The sequence below is a fragment of the Trypanosoma brucei genome, chromosome 10 (genome assembly GCF_000002445.2).
Source record: "Trypanosoma brucei brucei TREU927 chromosome 10, whole genome shotgun sequence".
NCBI classification, from domain to species: Eukaryota; Euglenozoa; class Kinetoplastea; order Trypanosomatida; family Trypanosomatidae; genus Trypanosoma; species Trypanosoma brucei.
Genome location: NC_007283.1, coordinates 374,301 through 395,449, shown reverse-complemented (window position 1 = coordinate 395,449; position 21,149 = coordinate 374,301). Strand labels below are relative to the sequence as shown.

The 21,149-nt window shown below is 45.4% G+C and overlaps 4 protein-coding genes across 4 annotated transcripts, besides 23 other annotated features; all 4 read left to right on the top strand.

Annotated features, from left to right (window-relative positions):
• Positions 1 to 26: part of a sequence feature (A-rich) that runs on past the window's edge.
• Positions 27 to 121: 95 nt separating this feature from the next.
• Positions 122 to 184: a microsatellite.
• Positions 185 to 209: 25 nt separating this feature from the next.
• Positions 210 to 233: a sequence feature (AT_rich).
• Positions 234 to 260: 27 nt separating this feature from the next.
• Positions 261 to 373: a sequence feature (T-rich).
• Positions 374 to 395: 22 nt separating this feature from the next.
• Positions 396 to 556: a sequence feature (CT-rich).
• Positions 557 to 688: 132 nt separating this feature from the next.
• Positions 689 to 712: a microsatellite.
• An 80-nt stretch (positions 713 to 792) lies between these two features.
• Positions 793 to 819: a microsatellite.
• A 55-nt stretch (positions 820 to 874) lies between these two features.
• Positions 875 to 906: a microsatellite.
• A 123-nt stretch (positions 907 to 1,029) lies between these two features.
• Positions 1,030 to 1,136: a sequence feature (T-rich).
• Positions 1,137 to 1,419: 283 nt separating this feature from the next.
• Positions 1,420 to 1,458: a microsatellite.
• A 109-nt stretch (positions 1,459 to 1,567) lies between these two features.
• Positions 1,568 to 1,608: a microsatellite.
• A 98-nt stretch (positions 1,609 to 1,706) lies between these two features.
• Positions 1,707 to 1,727: a microsatellite.
• Positions 1,728 to 1,788: 61 nt separating this feature from the next.
• Positions 1,789 to 1,924: a sequence feature (T-rich).
• Positions 1,925 to 2,126: 202 nt separating this feature from the next.
• Positions 2,127 to 2,171: a sequence feature (T-rich).
• Positions 2,172 to 2,195: 24 nt separating this feature from the next.
• Positions 2,196 to 2,260: a microsatellite.
• A 79-nt stretch (positions 2,261 to 2,339) lies between these two features.
• Positions 2,340 to 2,409: a sequence feature (T-rich).
• Positions 2,410 to 2,438: a microsatellite.
• Positions 2,439 to 2,478: a sequence feature (T-rich).
• Positions 2,479 to 2,546: 68 nt separating this feature from the next.
• Positions 2,547 to 2,708: a sequence feature (T-rich).
• Positions 2,709 to 3,096: 388 nt separating this feature from the next.
• Positions 3,097 to 3,156: a sequence feature (T-rich).
• Positions 3,157 to 3,648: 492 nt separating this feature from the next.
• Positions 3,649 to 3,690: a microsatellite.
• Positions 3,691 to 3,940: 250 nt separating this feature from the next.
• Positions 3,941 to 3,991: a microsatellite.
• Positions 3,992 to 4,550: 559 nt separating this feature from the next.
• On the top strand, positions 4,551 to 5,183 carry Tb10.70.6540 (hypoxanthine-guanine phosphoribosyltransferase; the record flags this gene model as incomplete). Its single annotated transcript, XM_817312.1, has 1 exon — positions 4,551 to 5,183. One exon carries the CDS (start codon positions 4,551 to 4,553, stop codon positions 5,181 to 5,183), a length of 633 nt encoding a protein of 210 aa, XP_822405.1.
• Positions 5,184 to 6,033: 850 nt separating this feature from the next.
• Positions 6,034 to 8,574, top strand: Tb10.70.6550 (protein kinase, putative; the record flags this gene model as incomplete). The annotated part of the gene is made up of 1 exon (XM_817311.1): positions 6,034 to 8,574. One exon carries the CDS (start codon positions 6,034 to 6,036, stop codon positions 8,572 to 8,574), a length of 2,541 nt encoding a protein of 846 aa, XP_822404.1.
• Positions 8,575 to 9,828: 1,254 nt separating this feature from the next.
• Tb10.70.6570 (hypothetical protein, conserved) lies at positions 9,829 to 18,447 on the top strand (the record flags this gene model as incomplete). Its single annotated transcript, XM_817310.1, has 1 exon — positions 9,829 to 18,447. The coding sequence occupies one exon, from the start codon at positions 9,829 to 9,831 to the stop codon at positions 18,445 to 18,447; it is 8,619 nt and encodes a 2,872-aa protein (XP_822403.1).
• Positions 18,448 to 18,975: 528 nt separating this feature from the next.
• Positions 18,976 to 18,998: a microsatellite.
• An 867-nt stretch (positions 18,999 to 19,865) lies between these two features.
• Tb10.70.6600 (hypothetical protein, conserved) lies at positions 19,866 to 20,513 on the top strand (the record flags this gene model as incomplete). Its single annotated transcript, XM_817309.1, has 1 exon — positions 19,866 to 20,513. One exon carries the CDS (start codon positions 19,866 to 19,868, stop codon positions 20,511 to 20,513), a length of 648 nt encoding a protein of 215 aa, XP_822402.1.
• Between the last annotated feature and the right edge of the window lie 636 nt (positions 20,514 to 21,149).

The following is a 21,149-nucleotide window of genomic DNA, read 5'->3' as shown; positions in this document are numbered from 1 at the left end:
ATTATTTTCTCTTCTTATTTCTTTTTCATTGTGCGATTCCCTCTACATACAAGTTTAATTGAAATGGAACGGAAGGGACGGAATTATCATATTTTTCAAACAAACAACAACAACAACAGAAAAAGGAAAAGGAAAAGGAAAAAAAAGAAATAAAAAGGAAAGATAAGGGAAAAGGAAAGATAAGGGGGAGGGGAATTGCGAGATGATGGAAAAAATTTTTTTTAAAAAAATAAGAAGTCCCGTTATTGCAGAGTGAACGGAAAGTAAAACAAAAAAAAGTAAAAAAACGAAAAGAAAAAAGGGGGGAAAATAATAGGGGGGAAAAACAAAAGAGGCAAAAGGAAAAAAAACAAGAAAAAAGAAACAAATGAAAGTTTGTGCTTGTGTTTTCAGGAAAAGAAAAAGAAAAAGAGAGAAAGAGAGAGTGAAAATATTAGCAAAAACAACAACAAAAGAGAAAAAGAAAGAATGACAATGGCAAAGGTAAAGGTAAAGGGAAAAGGAAGCAAAAAAAAAACACACACAAAAAAAAAGAAAAAAATATATAAATAAAGAATAAACAACAACCGAAAACCAGTGAAGAAGAAGAAGGGAAAAAAAAAGGCAATAGCGGGTATGTGTTGGGCCAAAACTCCAAAGGAAGGAGAGGCAACCACAGAAGAAAAAAAAAGATACATAAACAAAATATTATATATATATATATATATATATAACAAAACAAAATATGAAAGAGTCCGTGCGTTCGCGTTCGTGTCTGTGTTTCCGTTTTGTATGGGTATTTTTGAGCGAATATATTTGTATATTTATTTATTTATTTATATTCGTCCTTCTGCTCACTTACACTACTGCTTCTACCACCGCCACAATCATCTTCATCATCATCATTATTATTATTGTTATTATTATGACGGTTACTGTTACCATTAGGGTTATTTATAGCACTTAAATTAATCATGTGAAGAGAAGAGGAAATAAGAGGGGAAATACGCGGCGGTGTGGGGAAGGAGGGAGAGGGAGGCAAAGCAAACCAAAAAACAAAATAAAATGAAAAAAAAGAAAAAAACAAAAGAAAAAACAAAACTTGAGTGATATGATATGATATAACATACACAAGAACGGAATGAAACGGAACAAAAATGGCGGGGAGAGAGAGAGAGAGAGCAATTTTTTTGTTTTTTGTTTTGTTTTGTTTTTATATAAAATGATATTAATGTTTAAGGAACAAAAGGAACAAAAAAAGAAAAAATAATAATAACAAAAGGAAGAACCCGCGCCTGCTGTTTTCGTTTTTACTCCCCCACACCCCGTCCCCGTCACGTCCTCTTTTTTTTTTTCAAATGGATGAATGGAAGCAGGTAAAGTGCCGTAAGACCCCGAAGAATCGAAAAAAAAAGAACAAAAGGTGGGGGGAGAAGGAGGAAAAAAAAAACAAAAACAAAAACAAAAACAAAAACAAAACAACAACGAAGGAGTTAAAATAAATAAATGTGACATGCAGCTGTGAGGAGGGCCATCCTGTTGGCTTTTCTTTTTCTTTTTTCTTTTTTTATTCTTTACTTGAAATGAAATATATATATATATATATATATATATATATATATATATATAAAGAAAAATGAAACAACAACAAAACAAAACAAGAAAAGAAAGAAAGGCAACAACCATATAAACGGTAAGGGAGGAAATGAGAAGGGAAGGGGGTGGATATGAATGAATGAATGAATGAAAAAAAAAACCCTCCTCCTACTCCTTTTCTTCTCCCCATATCCTCCTCAAGAGGAAAAGTTCAAAAAAAAAAGAGCAAATGAATTGAAACAACAAAAAAAAAAAAAAGAAAAATCGGAGCGAAGAAGAAAGAAGAAGAAAAAAAATAATACAAAAGTACCGTTGGCAGAACAAAACAGGAGGGAGGAAAAAAAAAAAAGCCCCCCCCCCACACACACACGAGTTTGGAGGTGCGGGTGAAGGAAAAGGGACGACTTGAAAGGTTTTTTGTTTTTTAAAAAAGATAAAAAAGAAAAGGAAAAGAATGAGGCGGAAGATGCACCGATGTAAAAACAGAAAACAAAACAAAAAATCGATGAGTATCGCGACCATATGAAAAGAGACACCTCCCCCTCCCCCCCAAAAAAAAAAAGAAATAAAAGAAACAAACAAACAAACAAAAACAACGACCCGAACACTCGCGGATAATTAAAAGAAAAAACAAAACAAATCAAAAAAGAGAAAAGAGAAGAAAAGAAAAGAAAAGAAAAGAAAAAGTGTGTACACGCATGCGAGTGTGAGTGTGTTTGTGTTTGTGTTTGTAAGTTGTAGCGAGGAAAAGGGGTGAGGGAGCGAGAGAAAAGGGAAGGAGGAAAATAGCGAATAGCACGGAAAGGGGAAAGGGGAGAAAAGAAAAAAAAAGAAAAGTGAAATGAAATAAAATGAAATGAAATTGTCAAGTAACAAAACAAAACCAATGAAAAAAAAAAGAAACATATATATATATATATCCTTTTGATGAAACTGTTGCGTACGTACGGGCGTATATCCACATGCAGATTAAAAGAAACGGAAAAAAAAAAAGGAATCGTGTGTGAAAAAAATCAAGAAAAAAAAGATTAAAATAAGGTGAAACAAGAGACAAACGGCAAAAAAGAAAAAAAATGAAGTTAGTTAATTTTAAATAGCAAAAAAAAAGTTATGCAAAGCGGAACAAAATAAAAATAAGGGTGACTGAAACCCATGCAGTAGAGGGCGCTGAGATATGTGATGATGTGATAAATGGCGAAATGAAGAAAGTTATTTGTTGGCGGTGAACCCCCCCCCCCCCAAAAAAAAAAAATGGAGGGGAATAATAATAATAATAAAGGCAGGATGTTTTGTTTTGTTTTGTGTCTTCTGTGGTTAAGTTGTTTGTGCTTATGAGTTGTTGTGCGTATTTGTGTTTGTAATTGTATTTTGGGAGAAGGCGTGCGAATGTTTGTTTTGCAGCTCATGAAGAGAAACGGTAGAGGTGCAGGGTTAGGGAGAGGGCAAGCAAATAGCCGGTCGTCAATGGCCGAGTTTTTATTTTGTTTAAGGACAAAAAAAGGGGAGGATGAATCTGGCTTTAAAACAAAAAAAAAACAAAAGAAAAGGGAAGGGGAAGAAGAAAAACAAAAGGAAGAAAAATATATAAAGTTCATGACGTGGGGGTTGGAAAAACGGGTCGCCACATGTGGAAATGCGTCTCCTCTCCTCTCCTCTCATTTTCGTCCCTTTCTTTCCACTCTTTTATTTATTTATTTTCCTTCTCAATCACTGTGTAGCAGCTGTTCGGGTCCGCCATGTTGTGCACTGCTAAGTTTTTTTTATGTGTGTGTGAAAGGGCTCAACTGCTGGTTTCCTCCTTTCCACTCCGCCATTCTTTTTTTTTATTTTATTGCCTCTCCGCTGCAGGTTGATTGCACGTAATTCGTGTTTGTGATGCTTCACGTGTATTTGTGTTTGTCTTGTATGAACGTGTTCTTCTTTTCTTCCATCCCTCTCAATTCTCAACCCCCCCCCCCCGTGAGGCCTCACCAATTTTTTTGTTTTGTTTTTCCTCCATTGGTCGGCCTTTACCCTCCTTTGCTGCCGAGGAACATTTGCTCCCCTCCCACCATCGCTTCCCCCGTCCTTTATTTTCTCTCTTTCTTTCTTTCTTTCTTTCATCCTTCCTTTCTTCCGTTTTCGGTTATAACGCATTGTATGCTGCTTGCTGTTGGTAGTACTTCTTCTGTTGTCTCCTCATGTCATCCTCAGTGCACACATTTAACCTTATTTTTTTCTGCACCTTTTGACGATATTTATCTTAGTTGTTATCTGACGCAGTTTCTGTCAGCGTCCAATGTGAACCAAAGAAAAATAACAGGCACACATACACCCGCATGAAAAAATGTACGGACTTTCAGCTACATGTACACGTATACATACATATATATGTTTGTGTGTGTGTGTGTGCGTGTTTCTGCATGCATGTGTGAGTAGAGTGTCATGTGGTGATGCTCATCCAGCAACAGCTAAGCAACATATGAGGTGTACATGAAAATGAGTTGTATACTACACATACCCTTCTTCTTTCTTTCCTTTATCTCTCCTTCAGGTCACTTTGGTGCCCCTGGTTGATGTGCGTCGACTGATTTTTCTAAAATGCGACTTAACACCACGGCGATGTATTTCCAAAGCGTCCCGTCATTAGGCTCATATGGTACGCCGGTCTCATTTAAGGTCATTTCATCTATAAAAGCGACAACTACATTTGGTTACTGACGTCTCTACCCCCCAAGAGACGGGACACGGTGCTTACGTTCCTCTCCCTCCACCCTCCTCTTATTTTTTTCCCCTCTGTCTCTGTTTAATCTGGCAATATTGACGTGAATGCGGCCGTCCCCACAGGTATCATGCAGTGCCTGGTAGTCCACTACCTTGAACCTAACCCAATTATCGTGCAATGTTAGCATCTTCTTTTCCTTCTGCGGTAACAAGGTTTCACAAGAGATATCATAAAGCTCGCGTGAGATATTCTGGAAAGAAAAGCAGGAGGAATGGAACCAGCTTGCAAATACGACTTCGCAACGAGTGTCCTCTTTACAGAGGCAGAACTACACACTCGCATGCGCGGTGTGGCGCAGCGTATTGCCGATGACTACAGCAACTGCAATTTGAAGCCACTTGAAAATCCTCTGGTAGTTGTGTCTGTATTGAGAGGCAGCTTCGTCTTCACTGCTGACATGGTTCGCATTCTTGGTGATTTTGGCGTCCCCACACGTGTGGAATTCCTGCGGGCCTCGTCATATGGTCACGATACTAAAAGTTGTGGTCGAGTTGACGTGAAGGCTGACGGTCTTTGTGACATCCGCGGCAAACATGTCCTTGTTTTGGAGGATATACTTGATACTGCGCTGACGTTGAGGGAAGTGGTGGACAGCTTGAAAAAGAGCGAACCCGCGAGCATTAAAACCCTCGTGGCTATCGACAAACCCGGTGGACGTAAAATACCTTTCACTGCGGAATACGTTGTGGCGGATGTTCCCAATGTGTTCGTGGTTGGCTACGGGTTGGATTACGACCAATCATACCGTGAGGTGCGTGATGTTGTAATCCTAAAACCGAGCGTGTATGAAACATGGGGAAAGGAACTTGAGCGGAGGAAGGCCGCTGTGAAGGCAAAACTGTAAATGCGGTCGCTGATGTGCTGATGGTGGGAGGCAACGGGGTTCTGTGGTGCAATTACCCGTACGTAAATTTGTACTTTCCCATGCTTCCTCCCTATTTAATGTTACCTGTGTAAGCAGGTAGTTCTTGTGCCTTGTGCTTGTTTTGTTATTTCCCCTACGCTTGTTTCACAATGATCATACTTGGGGAAGATATGTGAGCACAAGGGATGAATGAATGGGAAAAGGATGCGAAGAATAGCTAATAAAGAAACCGGTATGAGAAGAGAGGAGAGTTCTTTCCCGTGTAACACATGGAGCGTAGCGATGAACGAAGCGATGGATAACATTACCGTTGTTCTTGTAATGTGTGCCGACCTCGGTGGTTGATGGTGGTGTACTGGTAACAGTTGCTTGTCAATCACTTGCTTTTTTGCCCTGTGAGTCCTGGTCGGTGGTGTTGTGCCTCACTTGAGGAGTTGAGGATGGATGAGTCATGAGGATGCTTACGAGTGGGTGAGACTAATTCCAGCGGTGCATATAATTCCTACTTCAAGCTCCGTTTGCATCTCTCCGAGGCAATATACCACCATCGTGTGTGGAAATGGACTAGGGTTCGGCACGGTGTTTGGATGTTAAGTGGTATATATGTGCTGATCGCCGTAGTTACGATGAGGTCAGATGTATATGTCGGTGATGTATAGGAAATTGTGCGCTCTTTTTTTTTCTTTGTTCTTGTAAAAGTTGGTACACAAAGGCAGTCATAGGAGGGGGGGGGGAGGTCGGAAAAGAAACAGCAGTAAAGAGTGAGTTCATATTTTTAAAAGTTTCCTTCTAGGTATAAAGTGACGGAGAGGGTAAGTTACTTGATGGTATGAGATCTTGCTGTAGCTGTGGAAAGGCGTGGTGTTGCCCCGAACGAGTTGAGGACCGTGCCGAAGAGATTCTTAAGGGCTATGTTGATTGCTTTGGTATCGATGACTATAGGAATGTCCAGAGGATGGCGGAACTTTCTGGGCTTCTAAGCCATTGTAGCCAGGTGGACTGGAGTAATGTCGCCGGGAGCGTGAGCATTGGTCTTATTTTCCGTGGAAAACATGTGGAAGACGACTGCGACGTTGTGGTATCTGTGTTAAAGAGGCCTGCGAACAAGAAGGACGAGTTGAGCAGGTATGTGCAAAAAGAAGTGGGCGTGTTGGCCATAAATTTTCCCAATATTATTAGGGTTGTGGACTATTTTAGTGTTATCGAAGGTGAGTGGGCGTACTCCATGGCTCTTCTGAAGTGGTTGGGGGGTGATGGTATAGTGGAATTCTTCACTCAAAGCGTGCTAGGGAAAGGACGGGCCAGCGACGTGGAGAGGGATGATATCGAGCTGCGTCGACACCCGACAGTGGATGCCACACGTATAATGCAGGGAAATGTAGAAGGTGATTACTTTGATAGCAAATGGAGACCTAGTACCCCTGTACGCGAGGGCAACACATGTGTTGTTGGTGACTATGAAATGTACATGGATGAAAGCCTTGGAAAAGGGCAGTTTGGAGAAGTATACCGTGGGAAGCACATAAAAGAGGGGTATCATGTTGCCATGAAGATTATTAAGGCGCCAGCGAAAAAGAGGGATGAAACACCCGACGAGATCAGTATAATGGACCTGCTTGGGTGCCCGGGTCATCCGAACGTCGTCAAAGCTTACGGTACTTACGAAACTATAGATGACAAAAATGAACCAAGCTACGTGCTCGTTCTGGAGCTCTGCGAGGGGGGAGACCTAAAAGAGTACTTGGCCAAGCACGACCCACTATCGGAGGCGCAAGCCCGACGTATTATGCGGCAGCTGGTTGACTGCTTGTGTTTCCTTAGGGAACGAGGTGTGATGCACCGTGATTTAAAGCCAGCCAATATTCTTCTAACATCCTGTAATATCGATGAGGCGGTAGTGAAAGTAGCCGACTGGGGTATGGCGAAGGTTAACAGTCGAAAGGGCTCCGCTTTGGAGGCCACGGAGGGCGAAGAAATGTTTGAATCTGCTGTTGGCACTATGGCTTACATGGCTCCGGAGCGCTTGAATTTCGATTCTTATGACTATCAAGCGGAGGTATGGGCACTGGGGGTTATCATGTACGAATTACTGTTCGCTAGACACCCTTATATCTACCCCAAAGCGACCGTCTGCTCGGCGGATGCTCTGCTTGGTGCTATTGCGCGTGCAGAGCAGTTGGATATGACAAATCGTGCGCCCTCTGCATCAACTTCTACGACAGACGGTGCGGGTGGGGAGCTGTCGCAACAGGAGGGAGGATACGTGAATCGAAGGCGCCTTTCGCCCAGCTGCTACGAATTGCTTCGGCAGATGCTGCATTCCGAGGCGAAAAAGCGCTGCACAATCATCGATGTGAAGAACCACGTGTGGTTTACTCATGAAGAGCCTCGAAGTGCACCTGTATTAGTGAGAGGAGGATCACCGAGGTCCGTACTTGCTGATGCTCTGGGGTCTGCAAGCGGGGTGACACTTGCGGGACAAGCGCTGGCTGAGTACCCCAGCGCAGTGGATAATTCAGTTCTCCCGGTTGAGAATTGTGAAGGCGGTAGAAATGTTTTAACGACTTTGGAGAAGAGGCAAACTATCTTGGCGCTTCGTGAGTATATTCATATTCTGCAATATAACATTGTAGAGAGGGAGCGTGACCCAGGCCGAGGCCTTGTTCTGCTATCCTACGGGTGGGATCTTCTTAGTGCGGCAGTAAATACCGTATTTTCGGAGTGCAGCAATGTTGCCGGGGATACGGGAGGAGCTGCCAACGCCACGAACGGTCCAAACATGAGTGCCTCATCGTCTCTCTTTCATGACTCCTTGGATGACCTCAAGCAGGTAGAAGGGTACATTCAAACAGCCGCGTCTCAGCTCAAACAGAGCCTTCAGAGTAACCAAGGTACTCAAACAACAGCAAGTTCAGCGGCGGACAACGAGGAGGGAGTTACACAGCACTCCTTCACGTTAATGACGCGAGGTACTTCGCTTGATTGCTTACCTTCCGCGAAGGAGTTGATGCTCCGGCACGCTGTTGATCTCATCCGCTGGGCGGCTTCTGAACAGCTTTTGCTGACCCCGGATGACAAACGCGAAAAACAGAGGGGGGTGTTAGAAGCTGAACTGGAGCCAAAGAAGTTACAGGGAAAGAAACTATGGGAGGACGCAATGGCCATTTTGCGTCTGCTGTTGCAGCAGGTGGTAGTTTACTCACCGACGGTGACCACCCGGTCCATCATCGCTGATGCCACTATGGGTGGCTCTGTGCAAGTGCTTAACGTACCTCTCGTTCCACTCACTCACGAGGAGGACAGGCGCACCGTCCAGGCTTTATTGCACAAAGTGGAGGGGCTCTACCGAAACCTATTCGTCAGAGTGTAGAGAACATTGTTACTACTCTCTGTTGCTGTTTTCCTCCCTTGTTATTCGTGGAGTCCACTTGGCGCGGCTCCAATTGGCCGCAGTGTAGGGAATTGGATGAAAACGGCTCCTCAGGATACTGTCTCGTTCGGACTGTCGTCAAGCTCGGATGTCAGAGCTTGGCAGATGACCCTGGTTCGTGCAATACTTAGCTCGCAGTTTGGAAACAAGACATCCCTTTCGTGTGTAGAGAATTTCACAACAGCGAAAAAAAAAATCCAAAGGAAAGGGAATGCAAATAAAATCAAGTAGACTGGCCTATGTGATGTGAGCAACGGGACGTTTCTAATTCTGACTTCTTCCAATGAAGTTTCTTCCTTCTCATATCTTAGTTGTTCAGCATCAACCCTCTCGTTGGAGTACGCTTTCCACTTTAGGGCCTCATTTTCTCAACCGCAAGCGTGGGGTCATTGCGTATAGTGGTTGCTACGGAATACAACACCAACAGTTGGTGCTGAGAAGTGTGGTTTTTGTTGACTTATTTTCAGTATCTTCACCTCCTAGTTTTCTGATCCACTTTCCGCAAAATATATTACCATATTGCTTTTACTTCTAATTGCTCTTTTTTTTTTTTTCGTTCTTCCTTCTTACAGTTGTGACTTGGTGAAACGACTGTATGTATTATTTTGTTTACAATAATTCCATGGTATGTTGTGCTCCCAATCTCCCTACTGCACTGAGACGGATGTGTGGAATAAGTTTCTTTTTGCACCCTGCATTTCTCTACTTTCCTCTTCCCTCTTTTTTGTTTTTTTTTTCTTCAGAGGGTGATATCTCAAATTACCGTGGTGGGCAGAAGTCACGGCAGCAAAGTTTTTTTCTTGTTTTTTTCTCCTTTTTTTTGGGGGGGGGACGGTTTTCTCCCAGTTTACAATTCCGTTTCCACCACCCGTGTACGTTGTTGGTCGCACAACGGGGCGGAGGGGAGGGAAGGAAGAAAGGGGAATAATACAGACAAAGCGGAGTGAGTGCAAGAAAAATAAAAGGGGGGAGGAAAAAAAACACACCGGCAGAGGGAATTTTCCACTAGTTTGATAAGGTTGTGGGGACATAGGTGCCTGAGGAACTTCATTTCCTTTTTCCATATCCTGAGCAGACTCTTGTCTTTATCACAATTGTAACGCTGTACGAGTGTACCTAGAGATTTTTTTCTTTTGCGTTTTAAGAAACAAGATTACATTCGCTTACCCATCCGCGTGGTCGTCACAGCGAGGGATGGATGGGCCTTTCGCCACGATGGATGAGGAAACGAGGAAGACTTATATGGAACGCGGGCGCGCGATGATGGAAGCCCGGCGCGCAGAGATTTTGAGCCACTCACCCGAGAAATTCGAGCAGTTAAGACGCCAGGGATATATTATATTCAAAAGGTACCTTCAAGGAGAACAATGGATGCCGCTGCAGGGGAAACTTCATTCTCCCCTCATCACTACATCAGAGGAGCCTTCCAAAGCCCATAAACAAAATATGGGTAGTAGTGGTAGTAGTCATTTGCCACAGGACGATAATATCACAGCAAAGGAGTACAACATGCCCACAACAAAGTTGGCGGAGTGGTGCGCTCCCACCGACAAACCGTTATTTCCGGAGTCAACACCCGCGGAACCCGAGGAGTTGCACCACGTGGCGTTGTTAACGATGTGTGGACCTTCCGTCAGCTGTGTGGATGGTGATGATGAAGACTTCAAGCAGTTATCGTATAACAAAGATGTAGCTACGCTACACAAAACAATGGAGATACAGCACCAACAAATAGAGCAACTGAACGCTCAACTTCGAAACCAAGAATCTGAAATCGATGTGCTAACAAATGAGTTGAAGGGTGTGACCGAGGCGAATGCAAGGCAACTGCAAAAGGAAGAAGAGTTGCAAAGTCTTCAAGAAGCACTGCAGGAGCGCGACAGGGAATTGCAACTCCGACTCGAAAGCGTTAATGAGCAGAACGACAGTCTCAAAACTCAAATAATGGAGTTGCATATTCTTCTCGAACTCAAAGCGAAAGAACTGCAAAAACTAAAAGATGATAACAATGCCCTTAGAGGTGAAGTGGTAACAATACAGAACGAAGGCGATACGATCAAGGAGAGCGAAACGAAGTGCAAAGAACGTATTTTGCAACTAGAAGCAGCAAACTCAGAGCTTGGCGTACAAGTAGATGTGAGTAAAAAGGAAGTAGAAGCCGCTCACCAGCGCATAAAAAACCTCGAGCAGGAATTAACACGCGAGCGGAAAATAAACGAGGACAGTACCGTTGCCTACAACAAGGTAAAAAAAGAACTGGAATGTAAAGAAAAAACAGAGCAGCAGAAGCAAGAGGAAATAAAACAACGGAAGCGTGCCGAAAAAGCGATGATCAGGGAGCTAAGTGAGTTACAAGACCGTATCCACACACTTGAGAGTACACAGGAAACTGAAAACAATAGTAGTACCGCCGGTATTCCTTTGAATCCTTTTGCTAAAATGGTTATACAAGGTGAGGCCTCTCAACCAAGAGTGGAGGACGATGATGATGCTGTTGTATTTGGTGTGGGAGACTCTGTGACACCTTCTGTATGCGTTGAAACCGGAATGGCACTTCGTGTTAAGGAGCTTGAGATGTGCATTTCCGGCTTGCAACAACAACTTGAAAGTGAAAGAGCTGATGCAGCAAGAGAGGTAGACTCGTTGCGTCACCGTATCGCTGAGCATGATGAACTTCTCAGACAGAAATTGGAGGAATACAAGGCTGAGCAGGAGGCGAAGTTTCTTGAAGAACTTGAAGCGTGCCGCACAGGTAACGAATCGGATGATGCCATTCTTGAACGCCTTAATACTCTCCAAGCTTGTAACGATCAGTTAAAGGAAGAACTTCGTGAACTGGAAGAAAGGCAGCAAGTAGAATTAGCTAATGTGACACAGGAAGCAGCTGACCGTATCGCTGAGCATGATGAACTTCTCAGACAGAAATTGGAGGAATACAAGGCTGAGCAGGAGGCGAAGTTTCTTGAAGAACTTGAAGCGTGCCGCACAGGTAACGAATCGGATGATGCCATTCTTGAACGCCTTAATGCTCTCCAAGCTTGTAACGATCAGTTAAAGGAAGAACTTCGTGAACTGGAAGAAAGGCAGCAAGTAGAATTAGCTAATGTGACACAGGAAGCAGCTGACCGTATCGCTGAGCATGATGAACTTCTCAGACAGAAATTGGAGGAATACAAGGCTGAGCAGGAGGCGAAGTTTCTTGAAGAACTTGAAGCGTGCCGCACAGGTAACGAATCGGATGATGCCATTCTTGAACGCCTTAATACTCTCCAAGCTTGTAACGATCAGTTAAAGGAAGAACTTCGTGAACTGGAAGAAAGGCAGCAAGTAGAATTAGCTAATGTGACACAGGAAGCAGCTGACCGTATCGCTGAGCATGATGAACTTCTCAGACAGAAATTGGAGGAATACAAGGCTGAGCAGGAGGCGAAGTTTCTTGAAGAACTTGAAGCGTGCCGCACAGGTAACGAATCGGATGATGCCATTCTTGAACGCCTTAATGCTCTCCAAGCTTGTAACGATCAGTTAAAGGAAGAACTTCGTGAACTGGAAGAAAGGCAGCAAGTAGAATTAGCTAATGTGACACAGGAAGCAGCTGACCGTATCGCTGAGCACGATGAACTTCTCAGACAGAAATTGGAGGAATACAAGGCTGAGCAGGAGGCGAAGTTTCTTGAAGAACTTGAAGCGTGCCGCACAGGTAACGAGTCGGATGATGCCATTCTTGAACGCCTTAATACTCTCCAAGCTTGTAACGATCAGTTAAAGGAAGAACTTCGTGAACTGGAAGAAAGGCAGCAAGTAGAATTAGCTAATGTGACACAGGAAGCAGCTGACCGTATCGCTGAGCATGATGAACTTCTCAGACAGAAATTGGAGGAATACAAGGCTGAGCAGGAGGCGAAGTTTCTTGAAGAACTTGAAGCGTGCCGCACAGGTAACGAATCGGATGATGCCATTCTTGAACGCCTTAATACTCTCCAAGCTTGTAACGATCAGTTAAAGGAAGAACTTCGTGAACTGGAAGAAAGGCAGCAAGTAGAATTAGCTAATGTGACACAGGAAGCAGCTGACCGTATCGCTGAGCATGATGAACTTCTCAGACAGAAATTGGAGGAATACAAGGCTGAGCAGGAGGCGAAGTTTCTTGAAGAACTTGAAACGTGCCGCACAGGTAACGAGTCGGATGATGCCATTCTTGAACGCCTTAATACTCTCCAAGCTTGTAACGATCAGTTAAAGGAAGAACTTCGTGAACTGGAAGAAAGGCAGCAAGTAGAATTAGCTAATGTGACACAGGAAGCAGCTGACCGTATCGCTGAGCATGATGAACTTCTCAGACAGAAATTGGAGGAATACAAGGCTGAGCAGGAGGCGAAGTTTCTTGAAGAACTTGAAGCGTGCCGCACAGGTAACGAGTCGGATGATGCCATTCTTGAACGCCTTAATACTCTCCAAGCTTGTAACGATCAGTTAAAGGAAGAACTTCGTGAACTGGAAGAAAGGCAGCAAGTAGAATTAGCTAATGTGACACAGGAAGCAGCTGACCGTATCGCTGAGCATGATGAACTTCTCAGACAGAAATTGGAGGAATACAAGGCTGAGCAGGAGGCGAAGTTTCTTGAAGAACTTGAAGCGTGCCGCACAGGTAACGAATCGGATGATGCCATTCTTGAACGCCTTAATGCTCTCCAAGCTTGTAACGATCAGTTAAAGGAAGAACTTCGTGAACTGGAAGAAAGGCAGCAAGTAGAATTAGCTAATGTGACACAGGAAGCAGCTGACCGTATCGCTGAGCATGATGAACTTCTCAGACAGAAATTGGAGGAATACAAGGCTGAGCAGGAGGCGAAGTTTCTTGAAGAACTTGAAGCGTGCCGCACAGGTAACGAGTCGGATGATGCCATTCTTGAACGCCTTAATGCTCTCCAAGCTTGTAACGATCAGTTAAAGGAAGAACTTCGTGAACTGGAAGAAAGGCAGCAAGTAGAATTAGCTAATGTGACACAGGAAGCAGCTGACCGTATCGCTGAGCATGATGAACTTCTCAGACAGAAATTGGAGGAATACAAGGCTGAGCAGGAGGCGAAGTTTCTTGAAGAACTTGAAGCGTGCCGCACAGGTAACGAATCGGATGATGCCATTCTTGAACGCCTTAATACTCTCCAAGCTTGTAACGATCAGTTAAAGGAAGAACTTCGTGAACTGGAAGAAAGGCAGCAAGTAGAATTAGCTAATGTGACACAGGAAGCAGCTGACCGTATCGCTGAGCATGATGAACTTCTCAGACAGAAATTGGAGGAATACAAGGCTGAGCAGGAGGCGAAGTTTCTTGAAGAACTTGAAACGTGCCGCACAGGTAACGAGTCGGATGATGCCATTCTTGAACGCCTTAATACTCTCCAAGCTTGTAACGATCAGTTAAAGGAAGAACTTCGTGAACTGGAAGAAAGGCAGCAAGTAGAATTAGCTAATGTGACACAGGAAGCAGCTGACCGTATCGCTGAGCATGATGAACTTCTCAGACAGAAATTGGAGGAATACAAGGCTGAGCAGGAGGCGAAGTTTCTTGAAGAACTTGAAGCGTGCCGCACAGGTAACGAATCGGATGATGCCATTCTTGAACGCCTTAATACTCTCCAAGCTTGTAACGATCAGTTAAAGGAAGAACTTCGTGAACTGGAAGAAAGGCAGCAAGTAGAATTAGCTAATGTGACACAGGAAGCAGCTGACCGTATCGCTGAGCATGATGAACTTCTCAGACAGAAATTGGAGGAATACAAGGCTGAGCAGGAGGCGAAGTTTCTTGAAGAACTTGAAGCGTGCCGCACAGGTAACGAATCGGATGATGCCATTCTTGAACGCCTTAATGCTCTCCAAGCTTGTAACGATCAGTTAAAGGAAGAACTTCGTGAACTGGAAGAAAGGCAGCAAGTAGAATTAGCTAATGTGACACAGGAAGCAGCTGACCGTATCGCTGAGCATGATGAACTTCTCAGACAGAAATTGGAGGAATACAAGGCTGAGCAGGAGGCGAAGTTTCTTGAAGAACTTGAAGCGTGCCGCACAGGTAACGAATCGGATGATGCCATTCTTGAACGCCTTAATACTCTCCAAGCTTGTAACGATCAGTTAAAGGAAGAACTTCGTGAACTGGAAGAAAGGCAGCAAGTAGAATTAGCTAATGTGACACAGGAAGCAGCTGACCGTATCGCTGAGCATGATGAACTTCTCAGACAGAAATTGGAGGAATACAAGGCTGAGCAGGAGGCGAAGTTTCTTGAAGAACTTGAAGCGTGCCGCACAGGTAACGAGTCGGATGATGCCATTCTTGAACGCCTTAATACTCTCCAAGCTTGTAACGATCAGTTAAAGGAAGAACTTCGTGAACTGGAAGAAAGGCAGCAAGTAGAATTAGCTAATGTGACACAGGAAGCAGCTGACCGTATCGCTGAGCATGATGAACTTCTCAGACAGAAATTGGAGGAATACAAGGCTGAGCAGGAGGCGAAGTTTCTTGAAGAACTTGAAGCGTGCCGCACAGGTAACGAATCGGATGATGCCATTCTTGAACGCCTTAATACTCTCCAAGCTTGTAACGATCAGTTAAAGGAAGAACTTCGTGAACTGGAAGAAAGGCAGCAAGTAGAATTAGCTAATGTGACACAGGAAGCAGCTGACCGTATCGCTGAGCATGATGAACTTCTCAGACAGAAATTGGAGGAATACAAGGCTGAGCAGGAGGCGAAGTTTCTTGAAGAACTTGAAACGTGCCGCACAGGTAACGAGTCGGATGATGCCATTCTTGAACGCCTTAATGCTCTCCAAGCTTGTAACGATCAGTTAAAGGAAGAACTTCGTGAACTGGAAGAAAGGCAGCAAGTAGAATTAGCTAATGTGACACAGGAGGCAGGTGGAACTCGTGGATATTGTGGTGTTACTGTTTTTGTTGCTTCTACTTCAAGTAGTGTTGGTAGTGTTAGATCGCTTTTGGGTGCAGATAGTTGTTTACCTTGTATAAATCTAGAGACCGCTGACTGCGGTGCTAAAGAAGCGGAATGCTGCATTTCTCATAGGGAGGTTGTCGGAAATGGTAGTCACTGTGTCGATGTATTGAAGGGTTCTGAAAAGGTGTCCTCGCGGGTGCAAACTGATTCCCCGGAAGCAATCGGCGTTGTGTGTCGGTCTTTTGTTGATATGACCGAGGATCGAGAAAATGGTGAAAGGGTTGATTATGGGAACTTAAATGGTTTATCGTACTGTAATTTTAGTGGGGACATTCCCGATGATATCGGCATGGGTAACTTGGTGATCTGCCGCAAGCAGTCTAAATGCAACAAGAGTTGCCAGGTAGATGATGGCGTGGTTCCACTTGATGATAGTAATGAAGCCGAGTTGCGCGTTGAGGATTGTCAAACGTTGCCGGATGTGACGAGAAATCGTGTTGAACTGCAAAGGGAAGAACAGTCACGTTTGCACAGCGAGAATGGAGGCTCTGAGAAAGAGGTACACACTGCGGAGCTGGATCATACCACGCTGAAGCATAACGTTGTCGAAGACCTCTTTGCCGAGAAGGTGCTGACAATACCTCTCGTTGTGGAATATCTGTTTAGGGCTGTTTTGGACGCGCATGAATACCTTGTACGGCACCACGTAAACTTCCAACGTAAATTGCTTAGTCGTTGCGATGTTATTGAGCGAGCAGCCAGTGATGCTATGATCGAGGGTGAGCGGCAGTGCGAAGAGTTCATGGCCGTTGTTGAGGGTGCGGAGGTGGAGCGACAAGGTCTGCTACGTCAAATTACTGAACTTCAGCAGGAAGTTGCTACATTCAAAGCCTCTTCAGAAAGAGTTGAGTCTGAACTTTGTTCCAATAAGGAGGAGCACAGCAAGGTTATAAGAAAGTTACATGAAAAACTTGACGCCACACAGCATGAGATGGAGGTGGTCAAGGTCGAGTATGCAAACTCTTTACACAAGATGGAACTCGTGAAAACTGAGAACGCAAACGTCCTGCACCTATTTTCCGAACTGAAGAAAACAGCAGCAGATGTTGAGGACGAACAGCGACGGGAGGTTGTTCGGCTTCAGGAGGCGCTGAGGGAAAAGACGCACACCTCTCGTGAACTACTCGAACTAACGGAGCAGAAACTCGCAGCAGCATTGGAGGAGGTTGACCAGTGCAAGTGTTCGCGCGAAGACTTGGAGAAACAGCTGCGGTCAACCAAGTCAAGTCTTGATCGCGTTATTCCCCGTCTTGAGCGTGCCGAAACGGAACGGGACTCCCTGGAGTCTCAGCTGCTTGATGCCACGCAGGAAGTACAGTTGTTGACCCAGAGAAACCGTACAGCTGAAGAAGCCTCCCGTCGACAGGCAGACGCCCTCACTGCAACTGTGGAGGAGCTACGGGAAGCCAACACGAAGTTGGGAGAATCCTGCAAAGAGCAACAGGCCCAATTGGATTCGTTGAAGGCGCAGTTGGCCGTTGCTGAAACCGAGTTGGAGCGGTTGCGTATGCGAGCAACACAGCAAGAAAGTGATGCCCAACGCTTAAATGGAAAGTTATGTGAGTTGGAATCTTCGAGCACCCTTCAGGTCGAGGAAGCCGCCGCAGCTCTGCGGGCTGCCGAAATGCGTATTGCTGCTCTCGAACCACGTAAAGCAGCTCTACAAGAAGAGGTAGATCACGTACGACGGAAGAATTGTGAACTTCAGGGGTGTTGCGACGAACTGAAGGAGCGCCTTCGTCAAGCGGCCGATACAACTCAAAATGCAGAACAAATGCACAACCGCCGCGTTCAGCAGCTCAATGAGCAAGTGGAGGCGCTACAGCTTGAGGTCAAGCAACTGCAGGAGGCTCACGACGGACTGGTTGCCGATAGGGAGCAGTTGGTTCGGGAGCAAGTGGGTGCCGCCCAAGAGACCGAACGGATCAAGCAAAATCTCGAGAGGTGTAATCAACAGAAGGAACGGCTGCAAAATGAGATACAGTGGCAGCGGGAGTCCTATGAAAGTGAAATACAAGCTGCCCAGGAAACGCTGAATGGTGCACGGGAGGAGCTCAGCAAGTGGCGCCACACCTTAGAAGAGGCGGAGGCTCAGCAAAACGCCATGCGGGACACGATAAGTATGTTGCAGGTGGAGAGGACAAGCAACCACGAGCAGATCAGGGCTGTCCGGCTTCAGCTGCGCGAATACCAGGAGCTCCTTGCACAGGAGCGGGGGTATCTGCATGAAACGGGACTCAAATTTCTGCGGAGCTGCAGCGATGAATGTAGTGTACAAAAATCCCCGAGTGTGCCGTACACTCCACAGAGAGAATGTGGTACGCGAGAAACTTGTTCCCTAACTTCAGCACCTGCCGGATGTTGCGACTCCCAAAAAACGCAAGGGTCAGCGAGCCAGAAGTCGATTGCACGGCTGCGAAACATTGTGGCACAGAAATCTCTGCTCCTAGAGGAAAGAGAGGCTCAGGTGGAGTCGTTGTACAGCGAGATGAAGACCGCTATTGTACATGTCGTGCAAGAAGCAAGGAACGCACAACTTGGCTCGAAAGCCTTGGCGCCGGTGGATCAGAGGGAATTATTGTTGAACAATATAATGCATAACTTGTTACTCCGACTCGGTCGCCTCTCGCGGGTGGTGCGGGAGCCTAGCACTGACAGCACGGGGTCGGGATCCCGGGACCCTGCGAATGCGGAGGTTTCACCGAACTCCAGTACAAATCCGGAAGCCGTACTGAATTTCTCATCAGCTGCTACTCCTAAAGAACGTGTTAGTGGGGGAGGGGATGAAAGCACGGATGCCAGATGATCAATGTTTATTTTTCAATAGAAGCTTCTCGCAACAGAATAATCTCGTTTTAGTGAAGAGCACTCGAGCGTATTGCAAAGTGGTGCGGGACGGGTTGTGATGGCACGACCAGTAGGGAAGCCTGAGGTGCAGGGAGCATCAATTTTTTTAAATCCTGAAATCCTCGTAGTATTGTGAAGGAGTGCGAAAAAGTCGCTGAGCATGTTACCAGTTAGCAAAGGCGTTGTGAGAATCGGGCCATGATTCACTCCGTCTTTTGTACCATTTTTGAATTCAGGATAAAAATGACGCACTCCTCCTTTGGACCGGAGTGCAACCCGCACCCTCGTTCTGTCCGTTAGGGTCCTACTGCTTTTTTTTTTTGCTGTTGCTGCTACTTGACGTGGTACTACTGTGTACAGCTCCTATTGCCTTTACTTATGTGGTAATGAAACGGTGGTTTGTTGCGATGCGCGTGTTGCCATTTGCTGTTGAGTGTCCTTGTGGTTTATATGTAGAAGAAACATGGTTGAGACGGTCGAAATTCAATATTATTATTATTATTATTATTACCGTGGGTTCCATTTTCATAAGCAAGCGGTGGCAGACGTTGTTATTATGGGTTGTTTTCTGCACTTCCTTTCCCGCGGTTGCGGGTCATGGTTTCCTACTTTCTACCACACGGACCATCCCTTCCACGTGACGACGCGACCGACGTTGCTGTTATAATGAAATATGCGGACTGACCTTTCACAACGGCAGAGAGAAATTGAAGGACTTGTACCCAACTTGTGTTGTTGTGTATCTGTAGACATATATATCTGATCTGGTGTGGTTTCACACTGGTTGGATGTATAGTTGCCGTTTGGTTTCGTGTCAGCGGGGTGTTCTTGCGGCAACGTGTCTTCTCGTTTATTGCGCTTTCTATTGTGCCTTTTTTAATTGCTTCTCTCATATATGAACATTTGCCCCTATTATGGATAATTTCAGTGGCATTCAGTTACTTTGCTTGTTTAAGGAGACTCCGAACTCCCCCCGCTATATGCATTGAGGGGGGGGGGGGGGGAAGGATAGAAACCCGGTTAATGTTTGTTGCGCAATTCGGACTCCAAAGGTGTTCAAGAGTTATTGACTTTTCCCTTCACCCATTTCTTTATTTTCTTCTAACCGCACGGACTTGTTGCGCCACGGGGCTCTGGATTAGTGTTGTAGTTTTTTTTTCTCTTTTTCACAGATCAGGTGTAAGTGGCTGTAGCAGTGGAAAAGGGAAAGCACTTGGAGATACAGGAAGCTGTGTCGCAAGGAAGGTGGAATATTTTTTTTTTCAGAGTGGAGGGGTAGCGAAGCAAAATAAGCCAAAGAAACGCGATTGCCTTTGTGTGTGTATGCGTGTGCCGTACGAGTGCACTAGAGGTGGATATAGCTAGCGAATAAACTCCATGAAGTCGTCCGACATATTCTTTGCATACCGTCTCACCCCCGTTGTTTTTAAGAGTCGACAGCATGACAGCGGTGTGAACCAATATGGTTTGAAACCCACAAACGCCTACGATTACATCAACCCGACGAATCTTATTAACTTTGGACGTGGTACAACTTTTGACAATTTGGGCGTAAGGCGTGCGGGTCGCGGTGAGATTGATTCCTCCCCGTCCCACAGCGGCTCACCGGTATTCACACAAGCGAAACTCATTGGCCTCAGTGGAGAGGAACAGTTGACGATGTGCCAATCCGAGACGATGGCACTTCGGTTGTGTATGGCGAAGGCGGGAAAAGAGACCTGCGAGCGAGAGAGTCGGGCTCTGGATTCATGTCTTGGGCGGGTTGGACACCTACGGCGGGCAATGAGTGAGGCGTGTTGGGAGTTCAACGACTGGTTCATACAAAACGTGTCAGATAACCACACAAAACCGTTTCAACACCGACCGCACGACTGGCGGCACTTTTACGCGCAGGAAAAACTTGTGCGAGAGCGGCAGCAGAATGGTCATGCGTATGGGCGGAGACCAAAACAATTCTCGTTTGGCGCACGCTACGTGAAGACTGATGGTTATGGCAAGCGACCCCGTCTGCCGTACAACAAGTAAATTTCCGCGGGTGTTTGTCGGCTTTTCGATATAACTGTCAATGCGTTAGGGAGGAGATGGATGAACGTGGTGTCATAGGATGGTGATGATTACTCCAGCAGATTCTGCGTATGCTATTATTTTTCGTTGCGATGATCTTGTAGCATATATATATATATATATGTGTGTGTGTGTGTAGGTATAGGTGTAGGTGCGAACACGGATGCCGTGGGGCCCACTTAGCGTTCAAGTTCCTTCTCTATCCGTTCACAGTGCGCTGTTGTTCTAGGAGTGGCCGGGGAAAAGTCTGTTACATAACGTTGCACTGGTTATGTGTCAGCGAGTTATTTTGCCTAACACATTTTTCTCCATCCACCTTCCACCTTTCTGATACTCACGTCTGTGTGTGCTTGCGGTGCTTTACCTTCCCCGTCAAATGGTAACAGGTGCAACTGGCCGCCGCCGACATTAGAAAGGAGCTTGCGCTTATATAACTAATCACGGCTCCGACTCCTGTGGGACGGGCCACAGCGACGTTGCCATTCATTTACTGACGCTCTTAGCGGGATATGCGCCCCGTGATTTACCCCCTCTTCTGTTGAATCCCTTTTCTTCTGTTGTTGCACTGCCACTGCTGCAACACCCCTGCGCTGAGAA